Source organism: Phalacrocorax aristotelis, chromosome 9, assembly GCF_949628215.1.
Source record: "Phalacrocorax aristotelis chromosome 9, bGulAri2.1, whole genome shotgun sequence".
Taxonomy (NCBI): domain Eukaryota; kingdom Metazoa; phylum Chordata; class Aves; order Suliformes; family Phalacrocoracidae; genus Phalacrocorax; species Phalacrocorax aristotelis.
This window is the reverse complement of record NC_134284.1, coordinates 12,632,076-12,659,453: the sequence shown is the minus strand read 5'-3', so window position 1 is coordinate 12,659,453 and position 27,378 is coordinate 12,632,076. Positions and strand designations below refer to the sequence as shown.

At 40.4% G+C, this 27,378-nt stretch overlaps 1 protein-coding gene across 6 annotated transcripts in view; it reads right to left on the bottom strand.

Annotated features, from left to right (window-relative positions):
- TTLL5 (tubulin tyrosine ligase like 5) overlaps positions 1 to 27,378 on the bottom strand; it is a 142,048-nt gene that overhangs the window by 67,344 nt on the left and 47,326 nt on the right. For all 6 annotated transcript variants that reach the window (XM_075103527.1, XM_075103526.1, XM_075103529.1 and 3 more), the window contains 13 exons: positions 25,497 to 25,610; positions 25,025 to 25,116; positions 24,358 to 24,420; positions 23,390 to 23,428; positions 22,336 to 22,481; positions 21,027 to 21,318; positions 16,770 to 16,890; positions 14,973 to 15,119; positions 12,768 to 12,868; positions 9,694 to 9,827; positions 8,979 to 9,092; positions 8,170 to 8,580; positions 6,511 to 6,701 (listed from right to left, as the gene is read on the bottom strand). In XM_075103527.1, the coding sequence (XP_074959628.1) occupies positions 6,511 to 6,701; positions 8,170 to 8,580; positions 8,979 to 9,092; positions 9,694 to 9,827; positions 12,768 to 12,868; positions 14,973 to 15,119; positions 16,770 to 16,890; positions 21,027 to 21,318; positions 22,336 to 22,481; positions 23,390 to 23,428; positions 24,358 to 24,420; positions 25,025 to 25,116; positions 25,497 to 25,610 (1,965 nt within the window). The remainder of the gene's footprint in view (positions 1 to 6,510; positions 6,702 to 8,169; positions 8,581 to 8,978; positions 9,093 to 9,693; positions 9,828 to 12,767; positions 12,869 to 14,972; positions 15,120 to 16,769; positions 16,891 to 21,026; positions 21,319 to 22,335; positions 22,482 to 23,389; positions 23,429 to 24,357; positions 24,421 to 25,024; positions 25,117 to 25,496; positions 25,611 to 27,378) is intronic.

Genomic DNA, 27,378 nt, shown 5'->3' with positions numbered 1-27,378 from the left:
TATTTAAAGAAATCTGATTTCCTGGGGCATCCATGCATGTCTCCCTTGCCCATAATCACATCATTCACAAGTCTGATACTTATGATACCTTCAAGATCCTTCCTCTCTACGTCCCCCTAACTTACAAGCAAGAAGCAGCACATATTGTAGCTCATTCCAAATCAGAAGCCCCTTCACTGCTAATTAATATATGCATTCTGACTGGCCAGGCAGCAGTCCAAACAGAACAGATATGTTGAACTCCACTTGATTCTAGCCCTTGACTGGAACACTCTCATGGGCCTTGCACTTTGCACTTAACGTTTTTCACAAAACAGGTGAGAATGTACTATCTTCAAGACTAAATTAGTTGAAACGTGGGGAATTTGGACAGAGGCATTTTCTCTCTTATTTGTATTCTTATGACCCCTTGAGCTCAGACACTTCCTTATTATCCCACTCAGTCATGAACTTATCAGGTTAATGCTGGATCCTCAGAAGGCACACATTTTCCATAGAGACCTCTGTGTTGCTTGCTCCCAAACACATTGGGTAGTTAAGTCGGGGATCAACTCATTATTTTTGGGTGCTGTAGAGTACTATAGTTAGATGGTGAATACTGCAAAAATCAGGCAGTGTTTAAAAGAGTTCTTATGGACAGAAGTACATAATTCTCACTGTCACAACCTCAATCAGCTTTATTATTAGCTTTAATGTAATAATTTTATGTGATCACAAAAACATTTTAAATCTGTGGTTTTAAGTAAATAAATGGAATAAAATTCCTCAGAATTAAAAACTAACATTCACTGCTAATTGCTATATTTAACAATAAAGATTCTCTCTAGCAGCTAACATCATCTATCTGGACTTGTGCACAGCATTTGACACTGTCCTACACAATATCCTTGCTCTAAATTGGAGAGACATGGATTTGATGGATGGACCACTCAGTGAATAAGGAATTGGCTGGATGGTTGCACTCAAACAGTTGCAGTCAACAGCTCGATGTCTAAGTGGAGACCAGTGACAAGTGGCACTCCTCAGGGGTCGCTATTGGGACCAGTGTTAACATCTTTGTGGGCAACACGGACAGTGCAATTGAGTGTACCCTCAGCAAGTTTGCCAATCACACCAAGCTGTGTGGTGCAGTTGGCACACTGGAGGGAAGGGATGCCATCCAGAGAGACCTCGATAGGCTTGAGAGGTGAATCCATGCAAACCTCATGAAGTTCAACAAGGCCAAGTGCAAGGTCCTGCACATGGGGCAATCCCAAGAACAAACACAGGCTGGGTGAAGAATAGGCTGAGAGCAGCCCTAAGGAGAATGACCTGAGGGTGCTGGTTGAGCAGAAGGCTCAACATGACCCAGCAATGTGTGCTTGCAGCCCAGAAAGCCAACCGTATTCTGGGCTGCATCAAAAGAAGCGTGGCCAGCAGGTCGAGGGAGGTGATTCTGCCCCTCTACTCTGCTCTTGTGAGACCCCCACCTGGATTACTGCATACAGCTCTGGAGCCCCCAATATAAGCAGGCAATGGACCTGTTGGAGTGGGTCCAGAGGATGGCCATGAAGATGATCTGAGGGCTGGAGCACCTCTCCTATGAAGACAGGCTGAGATAGTTGGGGTTGTTCAGCCTGGAGAAGAGAAGGCTCTGGGGAGACCTTCTAGCAGGCTTCCAGTATCTGAAGGGGACCTGCAAGAAAGCTGGTGAGGGACTTTTTACAAGGGCAGGTAACGATAGGACAAGGGCTAATGGCTTTAAACTGAAAGGGGGTAGACTTAGATTAGATATAAGAAATTCTTCACTCAGAGGGTGGTGAGACACTGAAACAGGTTGCCCAGAGAAGTTGTAGATGCCCCATCCCTGAAAGTGTTCAAGGCCAGGCTGGATGGGGCTTAGAGCAACCTGGTCTAGTGGAAGGTGTCCCTGCCCACGGCAGGGGAGTTGGAGCTAGACGATCTTTGGGTCCCTTCCAACCCAAACCATTCTATGATTCATTGTATTTATTAATTTGTAATGCTGAATATTTATCTTTCATAACCTAACTGGAGGTTGTCATACTCCAGTGTGTCCTTAAAGCAACATCTTTCCTGGACTTACCATCAAAGGCAGTTACAGAACTTACCCCAACAGCTGCTCCTTTTCTAGCCTAAGATAGAATAATACTGCTCCTCTTTTCTCTCTGTTCATTCTCTCATTTCTGCAACTGAGCAGTAAGGCATCATACAGTGATGTAGGGGATTAAGTAATGATTCTTGTGAAGATGCACTGGTGAAATTTTATAGGACATAATGAAAAATTTTTCAAAAATACAAAATAAAGGCAAAACTTTCTCACAAACTTTGTGAGACAGCCTGTGAGGACTGAAAACTAACTGCGTACAAGGCAATGAAGGCGCACACCAGTAAGGCTTCAACTTCCTGCCATCTTCAACTCCCATATTATAAGAACCGTTTAATTTATGAGTACCACTGTGAAGTTACCATCTGGTATTTCAGAAGAGAATGGAGAGGACTGACAAGACAGAAAGCTGATGTAATCACAAAAATCTTGTTTTCTTAAGATGGCAGATTTTAAATATCTTGTTCAAAGCTCATCAGATACTTACACTTAAAATTTTCCCTTTGAACATTATCATTTCAGCAGCCAATTGGCTTCATAAATTAAACTGATCTAATGCAGAGTGTAAGAGAGAAAACGTGAAACAGGTGCTTTGGGCACAGGTAGGAAACAGTGAAGGACAGCAGGGACTGGAGAGGGACAGATGTGGACTCTCAACCAGAATGGCAATGTCATTCCAAGCACAGCTGCTAAGGCTACATTTCTGGGAATCCCGGAGACCCACGCTAGTACATGGATACCAGAAGCAATTCTCAAGAATGGGAATGGAAAACAAGCTTCCCAGCTGCCCTCGGAAGGAGGTAATGTATTCAGAGTATACCTGCCCACAAGACGCACCCAGGCATGACACAGGGAACCAAGACACAGACAAATGCATTCAACTCACACACAGAAGCTCTTTCCCTTGGAAATGAAACACAGTCCACAGCAATAGTAGCATTTTCAAAAGTCTCTCTTTCACATACACCCCCTCCAAACCAATAGTCCTAATCTTGCCATTAAACATAATTAAATTCAAATACCAAGTCCCTTTCATACCAGCCAGGTACTTTCCAACAAGGTAGACTAACTCAAAGTTTCTGGAGTAGCTTTAAACAATTGTACTATTTTTATTATTTAGGTAAGCGATGTTCTTTTCCAGGGGTTGTCTTCATGCCAATTTATTTTAGAATGCTTTTACTTTTAAAGGACTATGATATTTCAAGTGGCCTAAACAGAGGAGTGAAAAGGGGGGGAAAGACCAATTCAGAGTCTGCTGTCTAGAAATGCATTGGAAAGTAGTGCCTTGTTTAATTAAATCACCCTCATATGAGCCCTATCTCTAACCTTCTCTCAGCTTTCAATCCCTTACTTCTCCTGTCCCAAAGCCACCAGGGTTTCATAACCCAGAGCTGTCAAAGACTCCCATCCCAAGACTTTCCCCCTTTCAACCCATACCAATGGTCTTTGACTTCTCATTTCTCTCCAGCTGTTTACTAAATCCTCTACCACGTTTCTCTCTCTCTTCTGCCTTTATCTCCCCCCATTCTGGTTCAGACCAAATCCTCCTCTGCCCAAATCTATAACCACACAGCACTCCCAGATAGCTTCACTGATATCTACCTTTCTGCAAATCACTTTCCAAAGTGCCAGCCTACTCTGTAATGCCTGCACTGCTCCTATTCATTCAGTCCCTGTGCTTCAAACACACATCCACACCCAGTGGCTCAATGCCAGGTGTCCTGGTTCCAGGTCCTTCAACAATGAGCCCAACCCTTGTTTGGCTCCTCCAGTTTTACCTCTACAGGCACTTGCTGTCATACTATCATGCTTTTATTGTATGCTGGAACCTCTTGTCTCCCCTCATTGTCATGGCAGCCTTGTCTTCCCACAGAACTAAATCCCTTGGTCCTTGTTGCAAGACACGGCTTTAAAAGCCAGGCTGGATCAAAAAGAAAAAAAACCCACACAAAAAAGCCCCACACAACCACGCACACAAAAAAATCTCAACACAAAACCAGAATGACTTTCAGATGACAGAAGAGTCGTGTTCAAGGAAAAAAAGAAAAGCAGAAAAGCACAAGTAGTAGCTGTACACTTTAGCTCTGTTCCTTTGGGCTTTGAAGAAAAAACCCCAAACTGTCCTCAACTAAACCATCCAAATTTTCATACTAAGCAAACTTCAGATTTCATCTCTTCAAAGGGATTATTGCAGAAATACAGCCTCGAGAATCACAGTAGAGAGCAGATATCTAGAACCGAATGGATGCAGGCTCAGGAAGGAAATTCCCTGTCAGACAGAGCTCCAGTTCTAAACATTTCATTGATTTGTGAACCCCTTTCTACATGGACCTTTTTCATGATGACAGAAGACCACTGAGACACACTATACTTCACTACAGAAGCAAAGCCTGTACGAACACTGTAGCCAAATAAAAAAAAAAAATATATCGAGGTCATTCAGAAAATCTACATTGACTGCTAGGAGCTGAGGTCTTTATTGTTTTCTTATCACAAAGAAGGGAACTAGCACCTTCACTCTCCTTCCATGCATTTCCCACCTCTTCTGTGGGAAAGTATCATGGAAGAACCCAGAAGCAAAAAGCAATGCAGACACATTTACCACCACCAACACATTTCCACAGCTACCACTGCACTTCATAGCCACTTTCAGACTTGAGTATACCTACACTGATTGACTGTGTCTAAAGAGGTTTCAGTCTCCACCATCTACAGTTACCAGAGTATGCTCCTTTGTCACCCAACACAGCTGGACTCAGTAAGCCACCCAGCCCTTCCCATATAGATCTTTGAATTCCTCTCTGGATTCCCCTTTCTGTACTTCCTAATTTAACCAGTAGTAACTAGCTATGGTAGGAATACAGAAGTTTAAAAATCATCTAATAACTATATAAATGGCAGCAAGAAGACAACCTGGGCTCTCTAGACAGACCTAAGAAACCACAGCAGTTGGAACCGAGTGGGAAATGAGTGGTTTTAGGGAGAAAGCCTATGAATTTTTTAAAAGTTCTTTTCTGAAAAGATTGAAATGAAATAGATTCAATTTTTCCCAAGTATTTGTTTAAATGCTAATTTTTTGAACCATTTTACTAACAAAGTTTAGCTTAAAAAAGCTAAATTCTGATTTCATTAGGAGAAAAAGACTGACAGCTCTGAATATTACTGAACAAGCAAACTAACTTCTCCTGATGATCCCCATACCATTTCAGGCTTTGAAAGATCAAATTCTTTTATGAGGGTCTGGTCTGACACAAGATCAGGCCTCAGCATCACTGGTGTATTCAGTACTCACATTCTCTGCTAAGTCCATCAACAAAAAGATGTTTTGTTTTTGTGACTTATCCATTGAAGTTCAAGACCTAGCTGCAACGACCAGAGTGCCTGTGTTAGTTTTGCAACCGCCCAGGCTGAACCAAAACCTTGAACTAGATGTAGATGGGTCCAAAAATCTATTCAGCTTCCTAGACTTTCAAAAGGTGGGGTACATTTATAAAAGGTATATTGCCAATCATCTATCCAGATATTCAAAATCCAAACATGTAAAAATAAAACTGAAAGAAGCAAAAAGAAGCAAATAGGAGCAGCTATTGCAACTATTAAACATGCCTCAGAAAAGTTAGTGCAACATCACCATTAAAACAATACTTCCAAAATCAAAGTATCAGAGCAAAGATATTTAAACTGTTTTCCCCTAGCAAGTAAAGGGGGGAAAAGGTAATTTCCAAGGCAAAGTGCCTATCCTGGAGAACCTCCAGCTGGCAGCTTAATTAACTGAGAAGTGTCCAGCTTGAGCACCTTTGAACCCAACTACAGCATATTATAAAGAAAAAAATTACTACATGTGTAGCTATTTACAACATAGCACTCAAAAACAAATATGAAACTAAGTGGAATTCTACCAGAAGCCAATGTAAATTTGATCTATACCACCATGTTTAGCAAAAGGATTATCATATCCCATGCTAGTAAGACCTTCATTATATCTTTACAATATTATTGGAGTATAGATTTTACATCAGAAGCCATTCTGCAGGCTTCCACTCCCAGCACTGTGATGTCACACTGGAGGAATGAGGAAGCAAAATGCACAGAAGCACAAATCTGAGAAGACTTGGTTTTATTGTTTAATAAGACCAAGCACGGATTTGGTTTTTTTTATAACATATTTTCTAATCCTCTGCCCAGTCTTGCTTTCTTCCATAGAAGGACTTTAGCAATGTTCTTGTCATCTCACAGAATATCAAAATTCTGGTCACTGTAATCACTTCAGAACACCAATATGACAGAAATCTATTTTCATGAGATTTATGCCTTCCAGCATGTCTCAGCTCAGCCAAGGGCTGACACCGAAGCCTGTGACAGAATTTTCTGTTGTCACTGGGACTCTAGCTTTACTGCTTACATACCTGCTGTGTAAGGAGACTCATGTGGCTTGGAGGGGAATACTGACAGACTGCTTGCTTTTCTGCCAGCTGCTGCAGTTCTGCTGCTACCATACTGGGGCTATAACGTTTGCCTTGGGAAGAAGTATCTTCTGCATCTTTGTTCATCCTGGCTGAGCCCACACACTGCCCATGTGGACTGCGACGGCACAAACCTACCAAACAAACATTTGGATACGCTTAGTAAGCACTATGTCAGACTCTCTCAGCGTGCTGATCGCAGCAATACAAAAGCAGGTGTGATACTTTCTGCAGATTCTAGGGAGAATACGGCCTTCTACTCTCCACAGGTATTGCCTATATGAGCTTTTGTCAATTCCAAACCCATATTCTCTTTACCATAATGTATCTAAAGGCACCCAATTCCAGAGGATATTGTCTGCTACTACCTAAATTAAATTTGTAATGTTTTTCCTTAAAAACAAATGGATCCCTTTAAATAAGCTACTCAGATTTGTTTTAATGCTAGATAGGTAGTCAGTATATATACAACAATCTCAGTGAACATATGCTGACCCTGATATACAACCTAAAGCAAATGTATACCATCGCTAAAAAAACCAAATACATATACGTTATCAGGACCACAGCTGTTAGCCTGTGTGTGGTTCCCAAAACTTTCCTAATAGGTTACAGTCTGCATCCATAAATTCCTACGGTTTCTTCTACCCTTCAGATTTCTTAGACTCTAAAGTTGCATTGCTGAACTGTGTTCTACCCCAGAATGGTAAATGAAAGGTCTCTAGATCTTGTTTTTAAGACACTCTTGGATATGGAAGTGCTGAAAGGTCCTAGAGAATGAGATACAGTAATGATTCATTCAGATCTTTCTTTTTTGCAGGTCTTGACACACCTTTAAGTGTTCAAGAAGTGTTTCATTAAGGGATTTCTCTGCATGATACAGAAACACAGAACTAAGAACAGCACATAGACTGAGACCAGACTTCTACTAACCAAAGCTATATTAAAATCACTAAAGATAAATAAGAGGTCAGTAATACCATCCAGCAAAAATACAAAATACTTCATTTCCCAGCTCTTTTTGAACAAGTCCAAAGGCTGAGTTCGAAGTTCAAAGCTGAGGGGAAACCTTATCACTCTCTACAACTACCTGAAAAGAGGTTGTAGTGAAGTGGGTGTCAGCTTCTTCTCCCAAGTAACAAGTGATAGGACAAGAGGAAACGGTCTCAAGTTGTGCCAGGGGAGGTTTAAATTGGATGTTAGGAAAAATTTCTTCACGGAAAGGGTTGCCAAGCATTGGAACAGGCTGCCCAGGGAAGCGGTTGAGTCACCATCCCTGGAGGTATTTAAAACATGTGTAGACGTGGCACTGAGGGACATGGTTTAGTGGTAAACTTGGTAGTGTTAGTTTAATGGTTGGACTCAACCTTAAGAGTCCTTTCCAACCTAAATAATTCTATGATTCCCTGTTCCTCTGCTCAGTAAAAGGGCATCTTTGGCAAACAAGGGCTGCTTCCTGCACTCCTCCTTTCCATGAGAAATCTAGCACCATTCAACAAGACTCATAATTCTGGAAACGTAAAATTTCTACCTACTCCAGAACAGAGATTACACAATCTCTATACTGAACTAGCAGGTTATTATGCATCCCAGAACACTCACCTACTTTTGCAGAGGATGGTCGGGACAATCTTTGGCTGTAGATCTGAGCAGCTCTCTGAAAAGATGAGAATGGGCCAATGGTGTAGCTACCAGAATGACAATGATGTAACCCTGCAAGGCTAGAAGCCTCACTGGACACTGGGTTTGTGAAGATAGAAGAGCTGTCAGGAACTGTGCTCTGCGAGGAGGGTAGCGGGGATGCGGACCGAATCAGCCTGGGACCAACTGGAGGAGCTGGCAATGAGTGGTGACCAGGCACCTGCAAATTTTCAGATGCTGCAGGCTGAGGTGGTATCCAGGGACTGGTACTTCTCTGCAGCATGGCACCAGAAACAGAGGAAGCAGCACTGGAAGGGCCACACCGAGGTAATTTCACTTCAGCATTTAAGGAGAAGGTGGGTCCTTCTGGAACTACACAAAGATAATGAGCACACTACATGAGAAAAATCTGCTTTTCAGATCCTTTGGATAATATCAACACGCCAAAGATACCTCTACTCAGACACACTGAAGCCAAAATGACCTCATTTACCAGCAAAGATAAAAAGACGCTATACATGATGAATATCCTCTTCCAAAGCTTGCCATATCTAGATCTCCCCCCACAGAAGAGCAGCTAACTCTCTCATACTGTTCACTCTACAGTATGTTCTCTTGGGTTCAAAAGAAAAACCTGCAGAACCCTCCCCAGAATTGTGCATTTGAATCTCTCAGCTTGAACCCAAGGATTCCAACCTTTGCTTAAAACAGTATTAAAACCAGTATATTTTTTTTTTTTTTTTTTTAATGATTTAAACCGGTTCACTTACAGGTTGATTTAACTTCTTTGGGTTTATAGCCTTTTAATGCTCCTTCTGCAGGCAGATCCGCAACTGAACTTTTGGGCCTATCACCTTTTATTTTTTTCACCACTTCAGGATGCTCTACAACAAAATCAAGCATTTAGGAAGTAGAAAAATGCAAACTCTGATATCATTAGAACAGGATTGTCAAATTTAAGCCTTGTTACAATGGACTTTCTTGCTAATATGTACTGCAGACCATACAACTCTATTGATCACAATTGTGCTGTCATGTACAGTAGCACGGACTACTGGATGTGTATGGCTGGCCCTGCATTTCCTTCCATGGAACACCTAATTAGGCTCAAATATACAGACTCTGCCCTCCAATGGGTATGCTTACCATAGGCAGCACAATTTAACAGGCCTTGATTTCTCTCACACCTTACTTTGATTTTAGGAATCTCCGTTCACTTCAAATCTCAGTGCCTTTGGCTTGCACATTCTCATTTCAGTCATGAACCACCATATCTAGTTCCTTATAAATGCTAGTCCAGATTCATCCCATTTCACTTCAGGCAAAGAAGATAGGAGTGCAGTTACTCTAGTCTTTACATACAGAGTCAGTTTAAAAAAAAAAAAACAATAATAAAATTCTGGAGGAATTTTTCTCTTTCCATAGACGGAAGTTAAACTGGATTTGTCTGGGCAACATCATCTCAGAACTGCCTGCAACACTTACCCCCTTGAGGCTGTTTCTCTAACTGGTTACTGGTGTTGCTGGGTTTTGTGCTTGTGGAGTTTGCTCCTAGGAAGACACTTGCTGACTTGTTTTTGTGTGTGTAAAACGTCAGCACTTCCTCCAGCTCACTTTCACTACAATAAGGAGAGAAGAATGGATGTAAGTGACGATTCTAAGCTTTTCTGCCTTCATGTAACAATCAAAGACAAGAAACAACAAGGAGACTGAAGAGGGGAGTGGGAAAAAAGGTGAGGTCAGACAAGCTAATGATTTGCTCAGCTCTGCAGAGTAAGAGCAGAAGGAAAGGAACATGTCTTGGTTAAACCTGAGACTTCCACTGAAATTCCATTTTCTTATGCAGTAGAAAATTCAAGGAATCCAGGAGCCTTCCGAGGATAAATAAAGAGCAGGCGAAAACTCCAAACACATTTTTGGGGTGATTAGCTCACAGCAAAATTTGTGAATCTTCCCCAGGTACTCTCTAGACAAGCAGCTATCATGTTCATGAGATAACTCAGCTCAGCCTGTTTTATAGTCATTGTCAGTAGTTTCAATTCAACATTGTGAGAAGAGGAAAGAGGAGGGAAAAGCTTGTTAATTAGCCAAAACTGCAGGACAAGCAAACAGAACAGTCAATATTTTTGTGAATCTCACAAAACTTGTGTATGGTTCTCATTTTCTTTATAAGAAGAGAGTTTAACTGCCCCAATGTCCCAAGCATCTATTGGTCCCAAAGCAGTATCAGTTACTTGGCCATTCATATTAGAACTTGTGCGAGCTGTAATTCTAATTGTTTTGATATCTAACATGCTTTCCTTTTGTTTCAGAGTGTTGCCTTAGCATTAGTGAGTGGGTATATGGCAAAGCAAACACCAAAAGCAAGAATTATATTATCTTATAGTGTTACTGGCACTATAACACAGGAATATAAATTTGCATAGCAGCAGTTATAATCCTTCAAAATGTCCTCTGCATATCACACTTTTACTAGTCTTAGCTAGCCTGAGCTTTGGTAAAAGCAACGTCTAAAGCTGATCCCACTGGAGTTTGGATCCAGGGCACGCTGAAAAGTTCACGTTTTCTCCCAAACCAATGAGAATAGAGGTGAAGAGGAAATATAAGAATGAAAAGTTGTTGGTGCAAAGGTGCTTTAAGCTTTTAATTGAATTTCCCAGCATAAGCACAAACTTTTACATTGCACTGAGGATGTTTAGAAGCAATGGTTGTAGCATATGTATAACTAAACACAATGCCATCCATGTGATATCAAAGTTAAAGGGTCAATAAGATAATCCCAATTATTAATTGGCAACATTTATTACCCATTTCCTCCAGTGTTGCATTCACTGTCCTGCGGAACAAACACTCAAAGTGGAAATCTGTCTCTGTTGCTTGGCTCCAAATGACTAGTTCACTGATTTAAGTTTCAAGCACAGCGCAAATTAGTGTCAGATATCAGAGTTTTCAGACATACCTGATACTTCATACGAAGCAGAAAGATCATCACTAGAAATTGTCTGATCGTTGTCAAACTGGCTTTTGCTGTTCTTTATCACTCAGGCAGATCATCCAGCAAAAATCTCCAGCCCCAGACTAGACTGTGCATCAGGCCACGGTGGCATGGTAGCCAAGAACATGGAAACAGAAGAGTATGCAGTTCTGCCCCAGACAGCCATCTCTTAGTATTTCTGACAAAAAGTAAAATGACCTGCCCTAGGAGGCAACAGTCATTTTAGCAGCCAGAGATGTCAGAGAATCAAGAGGATGCCATGGGCCCATGTAATCAATCTGCATTTCTAGTGACAGGAGTAGATGCTATGGTATATGGTAGTCAGATATCTTGAATATCATTCTTTTATAGAACTCTACCCGAGAAGCAGCCAGATTTTTCTTGGAGCCTGTAAAGCTGTTGCAGTAATGACTCCATCAATTATATTAACAAAATGTAGAATTCATTGTTTTCATGAGTATGTAGCATCAAAAGAGGCTGTGAAGCCTCCTGAACTTAGTTAAGAAGCCTCAGCTATTACCCATTTCTAATCAGTCACTAAGAGTGCTATCCAAAAAGAGAAAAAGAAAGAACAGTTTCGTAAATGATCATGAAAAAGCAGCGACTATCAACCTTCCCAGAGAAGACAGAAGGACATTAAAAAGTCAGGTGAACTCTACTTGTCCAGACTGACAGGAGTCCTTGTCCATATACACGTGTCATATATGGGTCAAATAAGAGAGTCAAAAGGAATCAGGTTTTGTGCTCAAGAATCAGAGACTTTGAGGACATAATTCTAGTTCACTGAATAATTTGAGACCTCTCCATAGCGATAGCTATAATACCATTGTTTTTCATACCATGCTACAGGCCATAAAGAATACTTACCTATTTTCAAAATAAACTTACAAGAGTCTGATAGGAAATGTAAGGCAGATAAAGTTCAAAGCATGCACAGTTAGAAAATGCTGCTTTTTCATTGTGAAAGTAGCTGCTTGCACTGAACTACCTTAGCAAGCCAAATAAGAGGCTAGGATGAAGACAGGGAGTCTAACTCCCTTCCTTCCTCATGTCAGGAAGTCTAGACCTGGAGAGTTCCTGAAGAGAAGCAGCAAGCATGAGATTTGTTTCAGAGAGCAGAAACTTGAGAGCCAAAGCCACAACAACTGTTCAACCACAGCAACTCAAGGCCATTTGAGCAGCAGCTCAAGTTTCATTCTCCTTCCAAAGTGCTGCTGCATTTGCTCCGGCATCACAGGAAAGGAGACCATTAGCTCACCAGCATCAGCTTGAAATTTACACAGACCAGGGCAACCACTGCTGTCCTTTGGAATCCACTTAATGGTCAAAACATCTATTGTACATCCTTCTCTATGCACCAGATGCTGATGCTACAACTGTTTGATTGCTGGAAGGGAGAAAAGAGAAAAGACAAGTTCTCTGTCCCTCAGCAAGAGCAGGAGCAGGTGCTATGGTCAATAAAGGTATCCAGATGCCTTTAGATCAATCATATGATCTTTAGAACAATCCTGTCACCTTCAGGGCTGGGAGATCCTTTGTCAAATGGAATAAAATCCATTCCTACCTTGCTCTGGTAATAAAGTTCTGAAAACCTTCAGGATTCACTCCCTCCTCCTCCTCTTCCTGTTTCTTTTTTGATCGCTTCTGAACCATCTGCTCTGTTTCCTGTTAATAAGCAGTATAAGTAAGTGTCTCTATGTACGCTAAACATAGACTAAACTCTTATACCTGACATAATTTATTAAAATTGATTTGCTGAGAAGAGGTCAGGTTTTCACAAATACGTGCTGCTCCTTCAAATATACTCTTTGCTGGGACATAAGGAAGGGGCGGGGAGGGAGAGGGTGGGGAGAAATCATTCTTTACATTCTTTATAGATATTAGGTCCCCTTTCTACTTTTGCTGTACCTGTCACAAATACAGAGGTCCTCAAAATACCTTTTATTTGAGCATCTGTCCCAAAAGGAGATATTCAGGAAGAAAGGAGGACAAAAATATAATATCACATTAAAGAAACTCAGTGAAGAAGGTCTGCTGAGGGCGTCCACATTTCCTACTGTAAACTAGGAGTTCTCCTCTTGAATTAATTTCTCTTGTCATGCAGCAAATTGCTAAGGACTTATCTACACACCAAAAATATACTGGCCTTAGCAAAAGCAAAGTAAAAGAAAACAGTATAGCCTGTGGTAAATATGCGTTTATATACTAAAATATACTGGAATAAAAGATGGTAAGCCTTTGTGTGTGAGAATGGGAGCAAGCTCTCAGATATAAATTATCTATTTTACACCAGTAGAACTTGTTGACACTAGAGGTTGTATTGATACAAACAACTTTGTTAATTAAAGAAAAAACTACAGGCCTGAAATACCAGTACCAGCATACAAGCTTTATCTGACCAGACTTAACATCTACTTCATTGCTTCCTACTGGTACTCCGAGCATTCCAAGGATGAAAGGGTCAGATACATTCAAGAGGGGGAAGAAAAAGCCACTCTGGAACATTTCTCTACCCTTCACTACTTAAGTAAAAGCCTGGACAATATGTGATCTATTTTACTTAGTGTGCTGGGGGTAGAATCTTTTTCTTCTCTGTCATTACAGAAGATACATAATAGCTAGTAGGAGTCCCCTACTAAATCTGAAGTTACAAGTCAATGAAAGAAGTCTACATGTTGGAATCAGATATCAAATAACATCATAGCATAAGAGTCTCTCAGTGGCTTGAACGTGTACATCCTAAAACCTCAAGTGATCTGTTCTCACTTGTTTTAACTGAGAAAATATGTTTATGCACTGAGTTATTACCAGTTACACAGCTTTATTTTGTGAATTTACTCAAGCGTTAGCAGAAAATCCTGATGTTTGAATACAATTTGAGTGGAAATTATATCCAAAGCAGCTGCGTTCTTCACTCACCACAGAGCCACCCAAGTGTTTTGTGGTTACTCCTAACACAGTAATTCCATGAGCATTAGACATACACGGCACTCCCTGGAACAGATTTTGTTCAATACCAATCTTGCTTTGACAGATCAAGTTACCAGATGTCAGTTCTGACAAGGTAATGTAAGTGAACATCCTCTGTTAATGAGTAGGAGCTTGGAGGCCTCTGTGCACAGCAGCCTCTGAAAGTAAAATTTAAACTACCCTTGCTCTAACACTAAAGAGATGCTAGGAGGCAAAGGAAAGGGGAAGCTGTTCTTGCAAAACAAGGATTAGCATGAAATGACTATGCTAAGAACAGCATCTTCTACATCTAAAGAGGTAAAAATTATTTAAATTATGTCCTACTTATCACTGAGCATGCAGAGTCCCATACTACAGATAGGTAGCAGTCCCTAAGTATACCAAACAAATGATAAAATACATATTTTGTACTCTTCAGTATTAAAAAAATCTCTAAAGAAGTGTCATAAAAATAGGGAGAAATGGGAAGAGGCATTACAAAGCACTAGAATCGAAAACAAGCCAAAGGAAAAGCAAACTGCAAGTTAAATTCCACTTCTTCATTTCAACAACTTTTTATTTTTATGCACGCAGTTCCTGGACTGCATACATAATGTAGTAGTACTGTTGTCTATCTGACAATTTGAACAGACAAACTACCTTTACTGGATGCGCAACTGCAAACAGACCATGTAAATTACAGAACAGAGCCTTTAAAACAACCTTCTGTCTTGACTATGACAGCAGGCAGCAGGAGATACTTTAGAAGAGAACAGAAACAAAGAGCTACAAAAAGAAAAACCAAGAAAGAATTAGTCACCTTGTTATAACAGATTATGAACTCGCCCAATTGGTGAGCCAGGATACGACGACGATCATCTAGTCCTAAACGACGGCTGGGGAGGAGCATCCTCAAGGACTGCTGAAGATTGCTGGCAGCTCGCTTCAGAAAGCGTACCACAAGCTCCTGCAAGCAAAAGAGATGGAGTTAACAATGGACCCATTGCAAGATGTGGGGAGAAGAGAACAGAGGTACTACAGCAGCTAATGACTAGCAAGAACTAAACCCACTGTCCTGAGAAAATGAGCTGACAACTGGTCAGCAAAAGCATTCTGCAATGTGCATTTTTAATACAGCCCTACAAATCCAAGGTGGGGGGAGAACAACAATGGTGTGCCTTGCCTGAGGTGGGTCAGAATTGGGAACCCTTGAGGAGTATTTGTCCAAAAAACATGGCAGGTGAAGAAAACAACAACAACAAGCAGCAAAAAGCAGCCACAACACAGAATAACCTGTAAAGTCCAATACCTTAGGAGAACGTTCCCAAAAAATAACCTGCAATATGTTAAAGAAGGCCTGTGATGAAGTGTGCTGACATAAAACCCCCTCAGCACTACCACAGGGAAGCAGATCTTGGTCAGATATCTTCACTACAGTGATGTAGGCCCATTTCATCCCTTTTCATATATGTATACTATTGCCACAGTCTCTCCACAGCAACAGATGACTACATCTACAGCCATGTAATTCCAATCCCCCACCACGTCTTTGACCTTTGGTGGGGGAAACATATGGCAAGGCAGATCCTAAGGCAAGATGCATCCTGTGGGTGTTTTGAACCCTTTCTGTCTCCTCTCTGGATTTGCTTTTGGTTAGGAGCTCTGCTAATGCATAAATGAGCAGCCTCACAGCCAAACTATTGGATTTCACAGCTCGCCTCTCACTGCCATTACTCCAGGCTGGTTTGATCTGTTATTTTAAACATTATTTTTCACAGTACAGCAGACAAAGTGACTCTCAAAAAGCCAGTTTTAATTTCCACTTGGAAAGAGCAGGGGTAACATTTTCCACTGAGTCGACTGATTATTCTTGACACACAATTTTATCTCTGAACTGCATTGGCTGTTTCCCTGCAACATGTGTTCAGCAAGAATACATTTGGATTTTCAGAGAGCTCAAGAGCCCACTGTACAAAGCTCTTTTAGGAAGGTTTGTGAGGGGATCTGGTCTTGCTGCATTCTTTAAAGTGTACATATATCAAATATAGGGCCTTAATACACTGCCTAGAAAAAAAATCATCAAATGGTTTAAAAAAAAAAAACCACACAACCTACGCTAGAAAGTAACTTCCTTCCCTCAGTGGCTCTTACTTTTTTTCTTCCTCTATCTAGAATGCAAGTAAAATTCCTAAGCACAGATGCCTGCAAAGAGTAAAACAGTACATAGGAAAAAAAGCTTAACTGGGTACCTGTTCTATTTGAGTAGATGTATGCTTTGTTTAATGCAGCAGAAAACAGATACTGCCAAGTAATCTTAATGAATCTTAGAGAGAAGAATTCAAAAGCAGGTAAGTTCAGAGAACAGTGAAGGATCTGAGCAGCTTAAATGTCAGCCACACTCTAATCTTTAAGAGCTGTCTACTCTACCACTGCTCAGATGTCAGTCAGCAGTCTTACCTTGTCTGTATATTAAAAATACAGCACTGGCAACAGGACAAAGATAGACAGCTATAATCTCAGTTGGACTTCAGTTCTTCCAAGACTGGGAACTGACCTCAAAACTCTCAAGGCATATTTCAGCTTGGCTTCTCAGTCTGGCCAACACAAAGCTTCTTACCATTTGCTCATCCTCTTTGGCAGCCCAGGAAGGATTCTGGATCTGGTCACCAACTTCCTTCATCAGTCGCAACTGAACGTGCTGTAGATAGGCAGAGAAAGCCCTGCGAGCTTGCACTTTGCTGTGGACCAAGAGGATCAGTCAGCTATCTTTAGAGTACTAATGGGAGCAGATACAGCAGTCAAGCACAGCTTATAGACCAAAACATGGTCAGCAAGGACCTCTTAGGTACACAAATACTGAAGCTTAAGGGAAGGAGGATCCCTTCGCCCCACCAGTATTTTCAAGGAGACCTTTATTTCACCAAGATGGGGGAGGTGTTGCAGGAGATACAAAAGACAGCAGACACTCTCTAGGTTCTAAGATCATCTCTAAAAACGGAATGTTTTCCTTGCCTTTTCACAGCCTTAGCTACTCTCCTCCAAAAGCCAATAATATGAACATCAGCAAAACTGTGTATTTTTAAACCAGATTGAAGGCTCTCTCGGGCCTCTGTCTTCACAAGCATTTTGAACACCACAACAACAGACCATAAAATAAATAAAGGGCTTGGTACCAGTGCCAGAGCTGTAACAAAGGCCCTGCAATTCCCATTGGAAATAAAAGAATTAAATCTGTGAAAGTGAGCTCTTCCCCTGCTGGCCTAAGGACATAAGCCAAATTTCATTGAGCAAGGCACCACTGAAGAATGAAATAACATCAGCAAAATCTGCTGTGCAGCTGGCTGAACATGTTGGGAAGCTGTGAGCAGGAACTGAGGAGAAGACTGGGGTAGGACTGGGAGGGACACATTGCTTCTCATTGCCTCACAATGGTAGTCAGTAACGGATGCATCTGTTGTGAGAGAACTTGCTGAAAGCTTTGCCTAATTCTGTTCATTGTCATCTTGGCCTAAACCCTCTTCAACATTCTGCTCCCCCAGTCTCCACTCTTCCTTATAGTTCTCCCCATAGTTGCTACAAGCTGTCCCTTGAATTGCCAAGCATAATTTCTCCTTTCCTTTTCATAAGGATGTAGAAGCAGATGGGCTTTCGGATCAGTGACAGATTCCCCTTCTATTACAGGCAATGTCCTAATCTTTTATATAAAATTATCAAGTTTCATTTTAAAACAAACAAGAGTTTTCCACCCATTAATTTCCTAGAATATTATTCCAGAACTTACTGTTCTAATAATTAGGAACCTTCTTCTACTATCCAGCCTAGCTTCATTCATGAGCAGTTTATATTTGCTTTTTCTTTCTCTGACATTGTCCTGTATCTTGAATAATTTAATCCCTGATGGGTCTCCTACCTTGAATGTATTTATGAACAGCAATTACATTGTTTCATAGTTTTCATTTTATTAGTCTGAACTATCTACATATTTCAATGTCTTATAACAAAGCACCCACACTGAGGACATGATGAGACTAGCAGCTCATATCCACCTGTTCCAGTCACAGTTTACCGTCTGTGAACGTGGGTGATAGCAACTATATACAATATTCCACATGAAGTGTCAGAATTATCTCAAGTGGTAAACCCTAGACCACATTAGGTGTTTTCACACATGCACGAGCTAGAGCTTCACAAGCCTCCTGTGATCGACAAGCATGCCAGGTATTTTTCCTTATATTAATTTCCAGTTCATGAACACGCAGCTGATTGAAGAATTTCTGCTGTAAATTATTAGTTCTAAGCATGCTTTTGCACTTTGTGCTACTGAATTTCATCCTAGTTATATTATTCCTATCCTCAAGGTCATCCAGTTCTTCTTATATTTATTCTAGTACTTTCCTACTATGGTAATAACTCCCAAATCTTTTCCATCAGCAAATTTCATTAGCACATTTCTACATTTTGTGTCATTCTTGAATTGATTATTAAAATCAGCCTCAGACTGATTCCTGAGAAACTTCACCATTTTTTTCTCTACTTATTCTTTGCTTCTTAGGAATATTCTCAGGTACTTATACAGTCCTCATGACTCCATGTACATGAAAGTCCCTGAAATTTCATCAAAAACTCAGTCCAGAAATTTAGTCTTCCTGTTTTATAGGTCTGTAAATTTCATTAATACTTTGTTACAGTGTTATGTAGAAACCATACAACATAATAGCACTTACAGAGATCAATGCATCAATTTAGATAAGAATTGAAGTTAAAATGCATTAAAAGTATCTATGGACCTGCTTAATCACTAGCTTTCAATGCTTCTGAAAGACAATGCCAGGCCCAAAGAGGGGCTAAGCAAATGATGAGTTCACAAGAGTGTCAAACTAATATCCTCTGTGGATAGCTGTTCCATTACTGAAGTAACTAAAATATGATAAAAATATCTGCTTACTTTTCCTGTGTTCCAGTGAACTCCAGAATGCACAGCAAGCCTTGTAACACCTTTGAGCTCTGTATGCTGCTAGTCACCACACCCACCTTCTCTTCCATACATGTGGAACATCAGGAGAGCACTCTCAATCCTGATTAAGAACTAATACTCTATACATCAGGCCAACATATATCAGAAAAGGCTCTCCCCTGAGGACTCTCTAGGGCTGCCAGGTTTGTTTTAGATGTAACAAACATCACATGACTAGGAGTTCAAGAGTTATGCTGCTAGGAATTAAGGACCCCCCTTAATCAACACCTGCACAGTAATACAGTTCTTTACCTGCACCTGATACTTCTGTGATTATAAAATAGGAAACTGAAGAAGGTCCTTGTATAGCACTGCCTCTCCTTTGGTGTGTGGAATGCTGAAACCTGAGGCCTTAAATTAAGGAAACAAGAAACCCCTTTTCTACTTAATCCCCTGGGAATGGCACAGTTGGGGGAACATGCTTCATTTGACTGTCACCTCTTTATCAATAACACACAATATGTGGAAGACACAGAAATTGCCTCATCAGGCTGACTAAAGGAGAGAGATATGTCCTACCACTTACAAAAACTGACGAGAACAGGCCTGGTTTCTTCTGGATGAAAATTTCATTACTTCAGCTCCTCTGCCTGTTGACCCCACAAGCAAAGCTTTCATCAACGACAGATCAGATGGGGCCAAGCCCAGAACAATCCTGGAACATGAGGTCACCACAAGCCTTACACACTTCCATGGGGAATCCCAACATTACTGGGTGCTGAGCAAGATTCTACCAGGAATGCCAGACAGAGCTTATGTTCTTGGCAGGAGCCAGTTCTATATATAAGTAGATGACAGCATTGTTATGTTTGTCATCAAAACAGGTTTCAGAATCTTCCCTGTCACGAAGGCAAACATTCTTGCCACAAGAAGACATCAGAACAATCCCCAAATCCATTTGGTAATTCATAAATCCTCTCAGAGACTAAACTAAGCAAGCAACAACAAGCAACAAGTATTTTCTCTACCTTTGGAGATTTTTCACAGAAAACATAATGTCGCTTCATATCTAGAATATGTAAAAACCTCCTCACAGATAGGTATGATCCCTCTTTCCTTTTGCCCTTCCTGTTCCTCTGCAAATAGACAGTTTTACTACCCACATTTAAGGGGAGGATCATGCTTCTAAATGTCTAGTAGGACCCTGGTTGGTGTTATTCTATAGAATCTTCTCCAGCACCTCTCTTTTTTTTCAAGCAACAGAGCCATGCATCAGAACATACTCTGCTCCACGCTGTCATACTCAACAGCAGGCAGTAAGATGTTTCAGTAACTTGTCACTCTCAAATGACTTCCTATCTTGCTCTCAGAGTGTGATGATCTTGAGCAGAGATTATTATTAGAGGTAAAAATTTTATCATCAAAAATAAAAGCACAAAAATGAGAAAACTAATTTCATGGAGAGGCAGCACTGGGGTATTCCTACCCAACCTTTCTTGGATAGTTTAACATATGTTTATACTCGCTTTTTTGGGGATACAAAGAATGAAAAGACAAATTTTAGCGTTCAATATCAGGCATCCTGTATTAAGACAGAGAGGCATTTCTGAAGCCTGAGTTGACCAAACAGCAGTTTACATCACCAGGTAAAGGATTAGCAATGGGAACTATGGCTTACATTTTATGCTGATCCAACAGGTCAGGCATTTAGGTAAACTGACAGTCTTTGTAACTATCTCCCTTCTGTGCCAACTAGTTGTTAAGGCAGCCCACAGTTAGACAAAAATCCAGGCCCCTCTCTCTAGGGTCCTTTTACGTCCTCACACTCATTCATAATGTGGCACTAAGTGTACATCCTCCATATTTTAACCAATATTAGCTGCTTGTCAAAACTCAAGGCAATATGCAGAAATCTCTCACCTCAGGTTTCCATGCTTTTGAAGAATTTGCAGCAAATTAAACTGAGATTCTGAGTCTGTTTTTTTAAGAAATGGCTCTCCTCCATCTCCAGTTTTCTTGTCAAGTTTTTTTGGCAACCTCTCTTTACAAGTAGTTTTCACCAAGTCAGTGAGTTTTGGCTTGCTTTTCACCTCGGTGTCCGAAAAAGAGCCAACAGTTCTATCTAGCTTTTCATCTTCATCTGCATTCACCTCCTCTTCCTCCTCACCTTCTGTGTCTGACTTGAGGGACAGCTTTGTTGGTTCTGATGTCCCTGTAGCAGAGGAGAAATCACCTAAGCTGGTTAAGAATAAAAAGAAGTGGGGAAGACTGTCCTGCTATTTATACCCTTTGGTTTATTTCTAAACTCTTTTCTGCTACCAGGACAGAACACTAGCACTTCAGAACAGCATATTAATTATTGTTGCCCTTTATTATTCTTTCTGTCTTTCTGCTTGTGTATCAAACATTTGAGAAGACCATTTACCCAATATCAGAGAAGACAGACCAAGATTCTTGTCTTAACTTTACAAAAAAAAAAAGTTTAAAAAAACAAAGGCATTTTCTTCTTTTTACCCTGATTCTTACATATATACTGACATATATACACACTCATAGTTGATGTATATACTAATTTTGGGGGGTGTTTTTGTGCAGATAAACTAAAGCTGCAAAATCTAAACTTCCACAGGTGCCAATAAAGATCACATAACCTTAACATAGCACCAAAAATCTTTTTATGCTATATAGTCTCTCCCACTGCAGTCAGTATGACATAGCTACTAGCAAGAGTTTAGAAAATGGCTTCAGAGGCAGTCATTTGTGAGGATCATTAATCTCTGTATCCTTTTAAGTTTTTCCCACATTAGCTTGGATGAAAACGATTTCTCTTTCCAACAGCTTAGAGTCACCGCTGTGTAGGAGAACCAGCCTGGAAGGTCCCAAGTTTGCATCTTTCTCTGAAAAACTGGAGGACAATAGAGGCACACATACTGCTGAATTCTTGTACCCAAAATGGCAACCGCAAGCTCATCTTCACGAAAATATTGATTACCTTTAGTCATATACACGGGGATGTGGAATGGTGGGAATGAAATTCTAGGCGCTAAGAAGGCAGGAAGCTTAGAAGAGGAATGAAGTGAAAACTATGAACACTTGAAATGAAAACTACTAACTTCAATCTGTGAATCCCTTTAGGGACTACAAAGGCCAGAACAACCCCATTCACATTTTGAACAAAAACTTGCTTGGTTTTTAATAGCTGCTCATCTAGAACTCTAGCCACGCATACCTGATGATCTTGTCCGTGCTGCTCTCGCCTTGCCACGACATTGCTGGCGCTTCCGTAACTCCAGTGAAATGAGCTTTCTCTCATAAAAAAAAGCATGAGAGTCTACAGCTTCAAGCCTCATATCCAGCCTTCCATTAAGACCTGCTCTGGGAAGCATAATACAGAGACATCCTCAATCTCCCTTTATACTTCTCTCCCTGATGATACAAGAGACTTAGTAGATTAAATTTCTTCAAGAAACAGTTTTCACTCTTTCCTGACAGGGAAGACGTATTTATGATCAGTCTAACTTCACTCTATTTAAAGCTTGCAAATGTTTGAAGGGAGTCTTGCAAAAACTTTACAGAACATCATCTCTCAAAGACCCAAAACACACTCGTTTAGTGTCACACTTTCATGACTGAGCAGCATCTGTCCATCATGCAGCAGCTTAAGGCACAGTTAATAGGGAAAATTGAACTGCAAGAGTACAAAACAATAGAGGGGAGTGGGAAGAGAGCACATGGACTTGAGTCCAGTCTTCTGAACCTTTTATGTAGACATCTTGTTCTTTGCTGTTCAGTCAGTGATAAAAATTTTAAAATAATCCAAGTGAAAAATGACAACCTTTCTACAAATTCTGCCGAAACCAAGGGAGAAGCAACCCTGCCAGATTCCTTAAGGGGGACAAACGTAACTTTCTGCCAGCACACATGCCCTTTATGGTAGAAGTGGTAACATCCACAGAAAATTCCTGATGCTCCATTTATCTTCTAGATCTGGCAAAATGAATATGAGTATATGAAGTCCAAAACCCTCATTCATTACGGGATCTTTTGAGAGCACTCAATGATGGGACTTATCAATGCCAAAGTAGGAAGCCTAAGAGGAGCAATTTTAAGGTCCAATCCAAAAAAACTTAAGCTCTCCACATACTAGGATACTCTTCGCTCACTGTATGATGGATTTCAGGTAGAACAGGTGTTGAGCCAGGACGTGGAAGATGAAGCTGCAGAAATCTAAATTTAGAATACATCCTACATAGTACAAATTATTTAATTAAGAAGCCATTTACCGGGACTTCCCAGTGATTATGTGTCTTTTCATCTTGCTCCTGCAAATGGAAAAACAGCAAAAATTACCTTCCATTCTGGATCATTCACTGGATTAAAAAGCCTCCAAAGTCTTTCATATGTACAACAAAAAGGCCAAATTTCAATAATTCCTTGTGAGTTCTATCTTAAAGGAGAGGAAAAAAAAGGCTCCAGAAGAGGAAAACTGAGCAGCTATTCTACAACTGATGCTTTCAACTGTCTGGCTTAAATTGGAGAAGGTGTTATTTGGACCTACCCTTTACACACATCCCTGAAAGTACACAGCGTGAAAAAAAAATTATACAGTGCTGATGTAGGAAGAGCTTTTGTAAATACTGTCTCCTCAGTCAGCAACCTTATCCCTACTCTGTAGTTACTTTATAGTGGATCTCAAATTTGGATAAGAAACACTGTTGGGAAGGAAGGGTGTTAAACATACAGTGAAAGGTACTGCGTACAACTCTCAATGGAAGTTCAGCTAGCAGCATGAACAGTCATTTCCACCCAAGACAACCCAGAGAAAGAGGCATCAAATCATGCTTGCATAGGTCAAGAGATAGAGATACTAAGCCTTTGGAGTAAATTTCAGTGCTTACTTTACATGAGGACAAGCTCTAAAGTGACATTAAACTTTAAACAAAAGTTAAGTAAGGATCACCTATAATCCTTTCATAGAGGAACCTAGGTGCTTGAAGATTTTTCAGGTCTATAGTCACCTTTTTACTCCAATGACTCCCATGCCTTTTATTATTGCCCTGTTTGCCCTTGGATTCAGAAATGCAACACATAAAAATGTGTTAATTCACTGGCACACTAGAGAAGAGACATTCAACTATTACCACCCCTGTAAATCACAGACCAGTGTTTATAACATGGGATAAATGAGGAATTAATTGTTTTCATGCTATTTGTGCCCTTTGCCTCCCTCCCAAATAGAAAAGCTTTCTACCTGTCCTGAAACAGACGTGTAGCCAGCATGTAGTTCATTGATGTCTTGTGCTCTAAAAAGGATCTAGAAAAACAACATACAGGATGCATCAAGATAGAGCTCAACACAGTGAAAGGCAGCGTAATACAGAAGTGAATGATCTATAAGAAACCTCTCAGAAGTGGATTGAGACAATATGCTGTACAATAAGAGAAAAAAGGTGGAGAGCTATCACTTCTCAGCTGAACCTCCTGGTGAGGCAAGAGATGAGAAACATTAAAGAGTAGAAAAAAAATTAGAAAAGCATAATATAGCATCACTCACAGGATGAGTCCCATATCCTGTTTATGGCCTAATGACACAGTACGCAGTATGTGCAGCTCCAGGATGCAAAAGCAGAGAGCTGGAATGGATTATGTGAAATGAAGACATTTTTATTCTGACAGAAAAGCAACATCAGAAACAATGCTTGATAGCCTTCCATGAGGCGCAGTTAGGCAAAGCAGCAGCAGTTAAAAACAAGGGATCAGAAAAAAGCATCCTCAACACTAAAATAAACTATCAAAACCCTCAGTATGTGTCTTTCTGATTGCTAAGCTGGTTGATATACACATACCTAACACAGAATATCCCTCAACACAAAGCATCAGTGCAACACTGAGCCATCCTATTGGATTCTTATTCTTACCCATAAAGGTCCCATGTTAATGGGGTAGGGAATATCCTGATGAAGCCTCCTCTCCGTTCATTCTCCTCTCTCACTCGACGAAGAACTTTTATCTTGGAATAAAAAGAGAAAAAAAAAAATAACCAGCAAAATAGATACGTTGGAAAATGAACCATAGAAAAATCTCCGAGTTTCAGAGGACAAGACTATTACTGCAGTCCTGGGAGTGAGTTGGGTACATATGATATCCTTAAGCAATTTTATCTTGCATTTAAATTCTGAAGGAGTCTATCACTACTTGCAGCACATATGTATGCCTGCCATTACTGAGGGCAAAGGCAGTACCAGCAGTAAAACTCAGCAGTTTTGTTTCAAAATTTTTACTTCTTCTGTCACGTTTTTCATATATATGCACTTGCTCTTTGCTGAGCAAAACACCCCACATACTGCATGAAAGCCAAACTAAATAGAAGATATTTAACAGCCTACTTACCTCCTCCATGGAGAGACCTAGCACAGAGCTGCCTTGCCTTCCTGTTGCTTTTTCCCTGCCTGAGGGCATCGGGTTTTTAATTTCAGCATCACTGGCAGAGAGAGGACGGGTACGCTGTAGAGACAGTGTGAATCCAGATTTTTTCCTTTTCCTCTCTCCACTTACTTTAAAAAAAAAAAAGAAGCTTATACTCAAATTCCAGGACCCCACTCCCAGCAGGATCTACGCTCCAGAATACTGCAGCCGGAATTCACAATTCCACACTCCAGCAGGCACTAAGTGTGAGTATTCACATTCCTAGTTTTTAGCACAGCAGGACTCACAATTCAGGCACCAGTGCTAGTATTTACACCCTTGGCCCCTTCTGGAAAAACATGAGACATACCTAAAAGCACCACAGCCAGGATTTCATACAGAAAAATCCTCACCCAAGGGGCACTAGAGCCAACATTCACACTCACAGGCCCCAAATACACTGGGATTCACACCTCAACGGTACCAGAACCATGACACACTGTTCCAGTTGTGTTGCTACACTAGGAGAACAGAACTGTAATTCACTAAGGACATAAAGTTGCAGGAAAAATGAAAAATTCAATTCACCACCTGTTACTCTTTTGTTACTATATTGCTGGATCTCAATTTGATACTTCTCACACTTAATGGACAGATCTTGTATATGTACGTAGACACATCACGCAAATTTGCATACATATGCAATTCTAAAAAAAAGAAAAGAACTAATTTGCAGACAGTCTCTCCAAGCTCATTCTTAACCTGATGGGCAGTTCTGATCAATTCTAACAAAGGACAGGAATTCAAAGTGTCTTCAAATTAGCAGGATTATAAAATCTTAAAATCCCAGCAAGACTGAAATCTTTGAACATGTTCTGAAGTACAGTTTAGCTGGTCTTAGGTAGTTCAGATAAACTATCTCTGTAAAAACAGCATTAGAGGAGTCTAGCTGAGAAGGTCTCATGCCTTTATACAAAATACACATTTTCTTTTAGCACTACACTGAGCAAAGAATGCAGAGAGCGCCTTCTTAATCTAGGGAGAAGATAAAAGCATGACAGAAATCTTAAAATGGATAAGCCCAGGGAATATCCCATGCTGCACAGATACAAATAAAACTCATGGCAAGATCAAGCTGTACCTTTGTGTGTAAGGACTATTGGAATTGAATTCCATTCTCTCTGTCTCATTAGAAATTGCAGTTGGCCATGCAGAATCCGCAGATGAAGCAATTGCAAAAGCAACAGGCATTGCACTAGAATGGTTACACTGCAGTGATTGGCACAGAAAAATTCAAAGAGAAAACAGACATAGCAGGTGCCAGCTGAAACATTTGGTTAAGCCTAATGAAAACTGGTTAAATAAAACAAGAGAAAACAAGAAAATCTGGACAAGAAGGTAAGAGACAAGCATTTGCAGAAGAAATAAAAATGTCAGTAGTGAAACAGGCTTGCTTGATGTTGTAGATGGCATTAGGTTGAAAGGCTTTCAGTCTTTCTTCCTAAGCTTTCCTCCATTTCAAAACCACAGCTAATAACTTCCTCTATGAGCTCCTGCTAGGTAACCTCCTCTTAAAAAACCATTTCCTGACACTACCATAACAATCATCATGTGAGAACTGCTGCTCAAAGAGAATATTACAGGAAGTTTTTCATCCTATCAGATTATCTCCTTTACTAAGGAAATACTTCAATGCAATCACCTCCGTTGTCTTGATACAATGGAGATTTCATTTATTACAAACAGAAAATGTATGCCTACATATTGGCAGCTCTGGCTCCTACCTAAGAACAAACTACACTACTGTCAAAATGCTAGAGAAAAACACTTTACTGAACTTCCTACACAAACACCTTTTTCAGTGTTT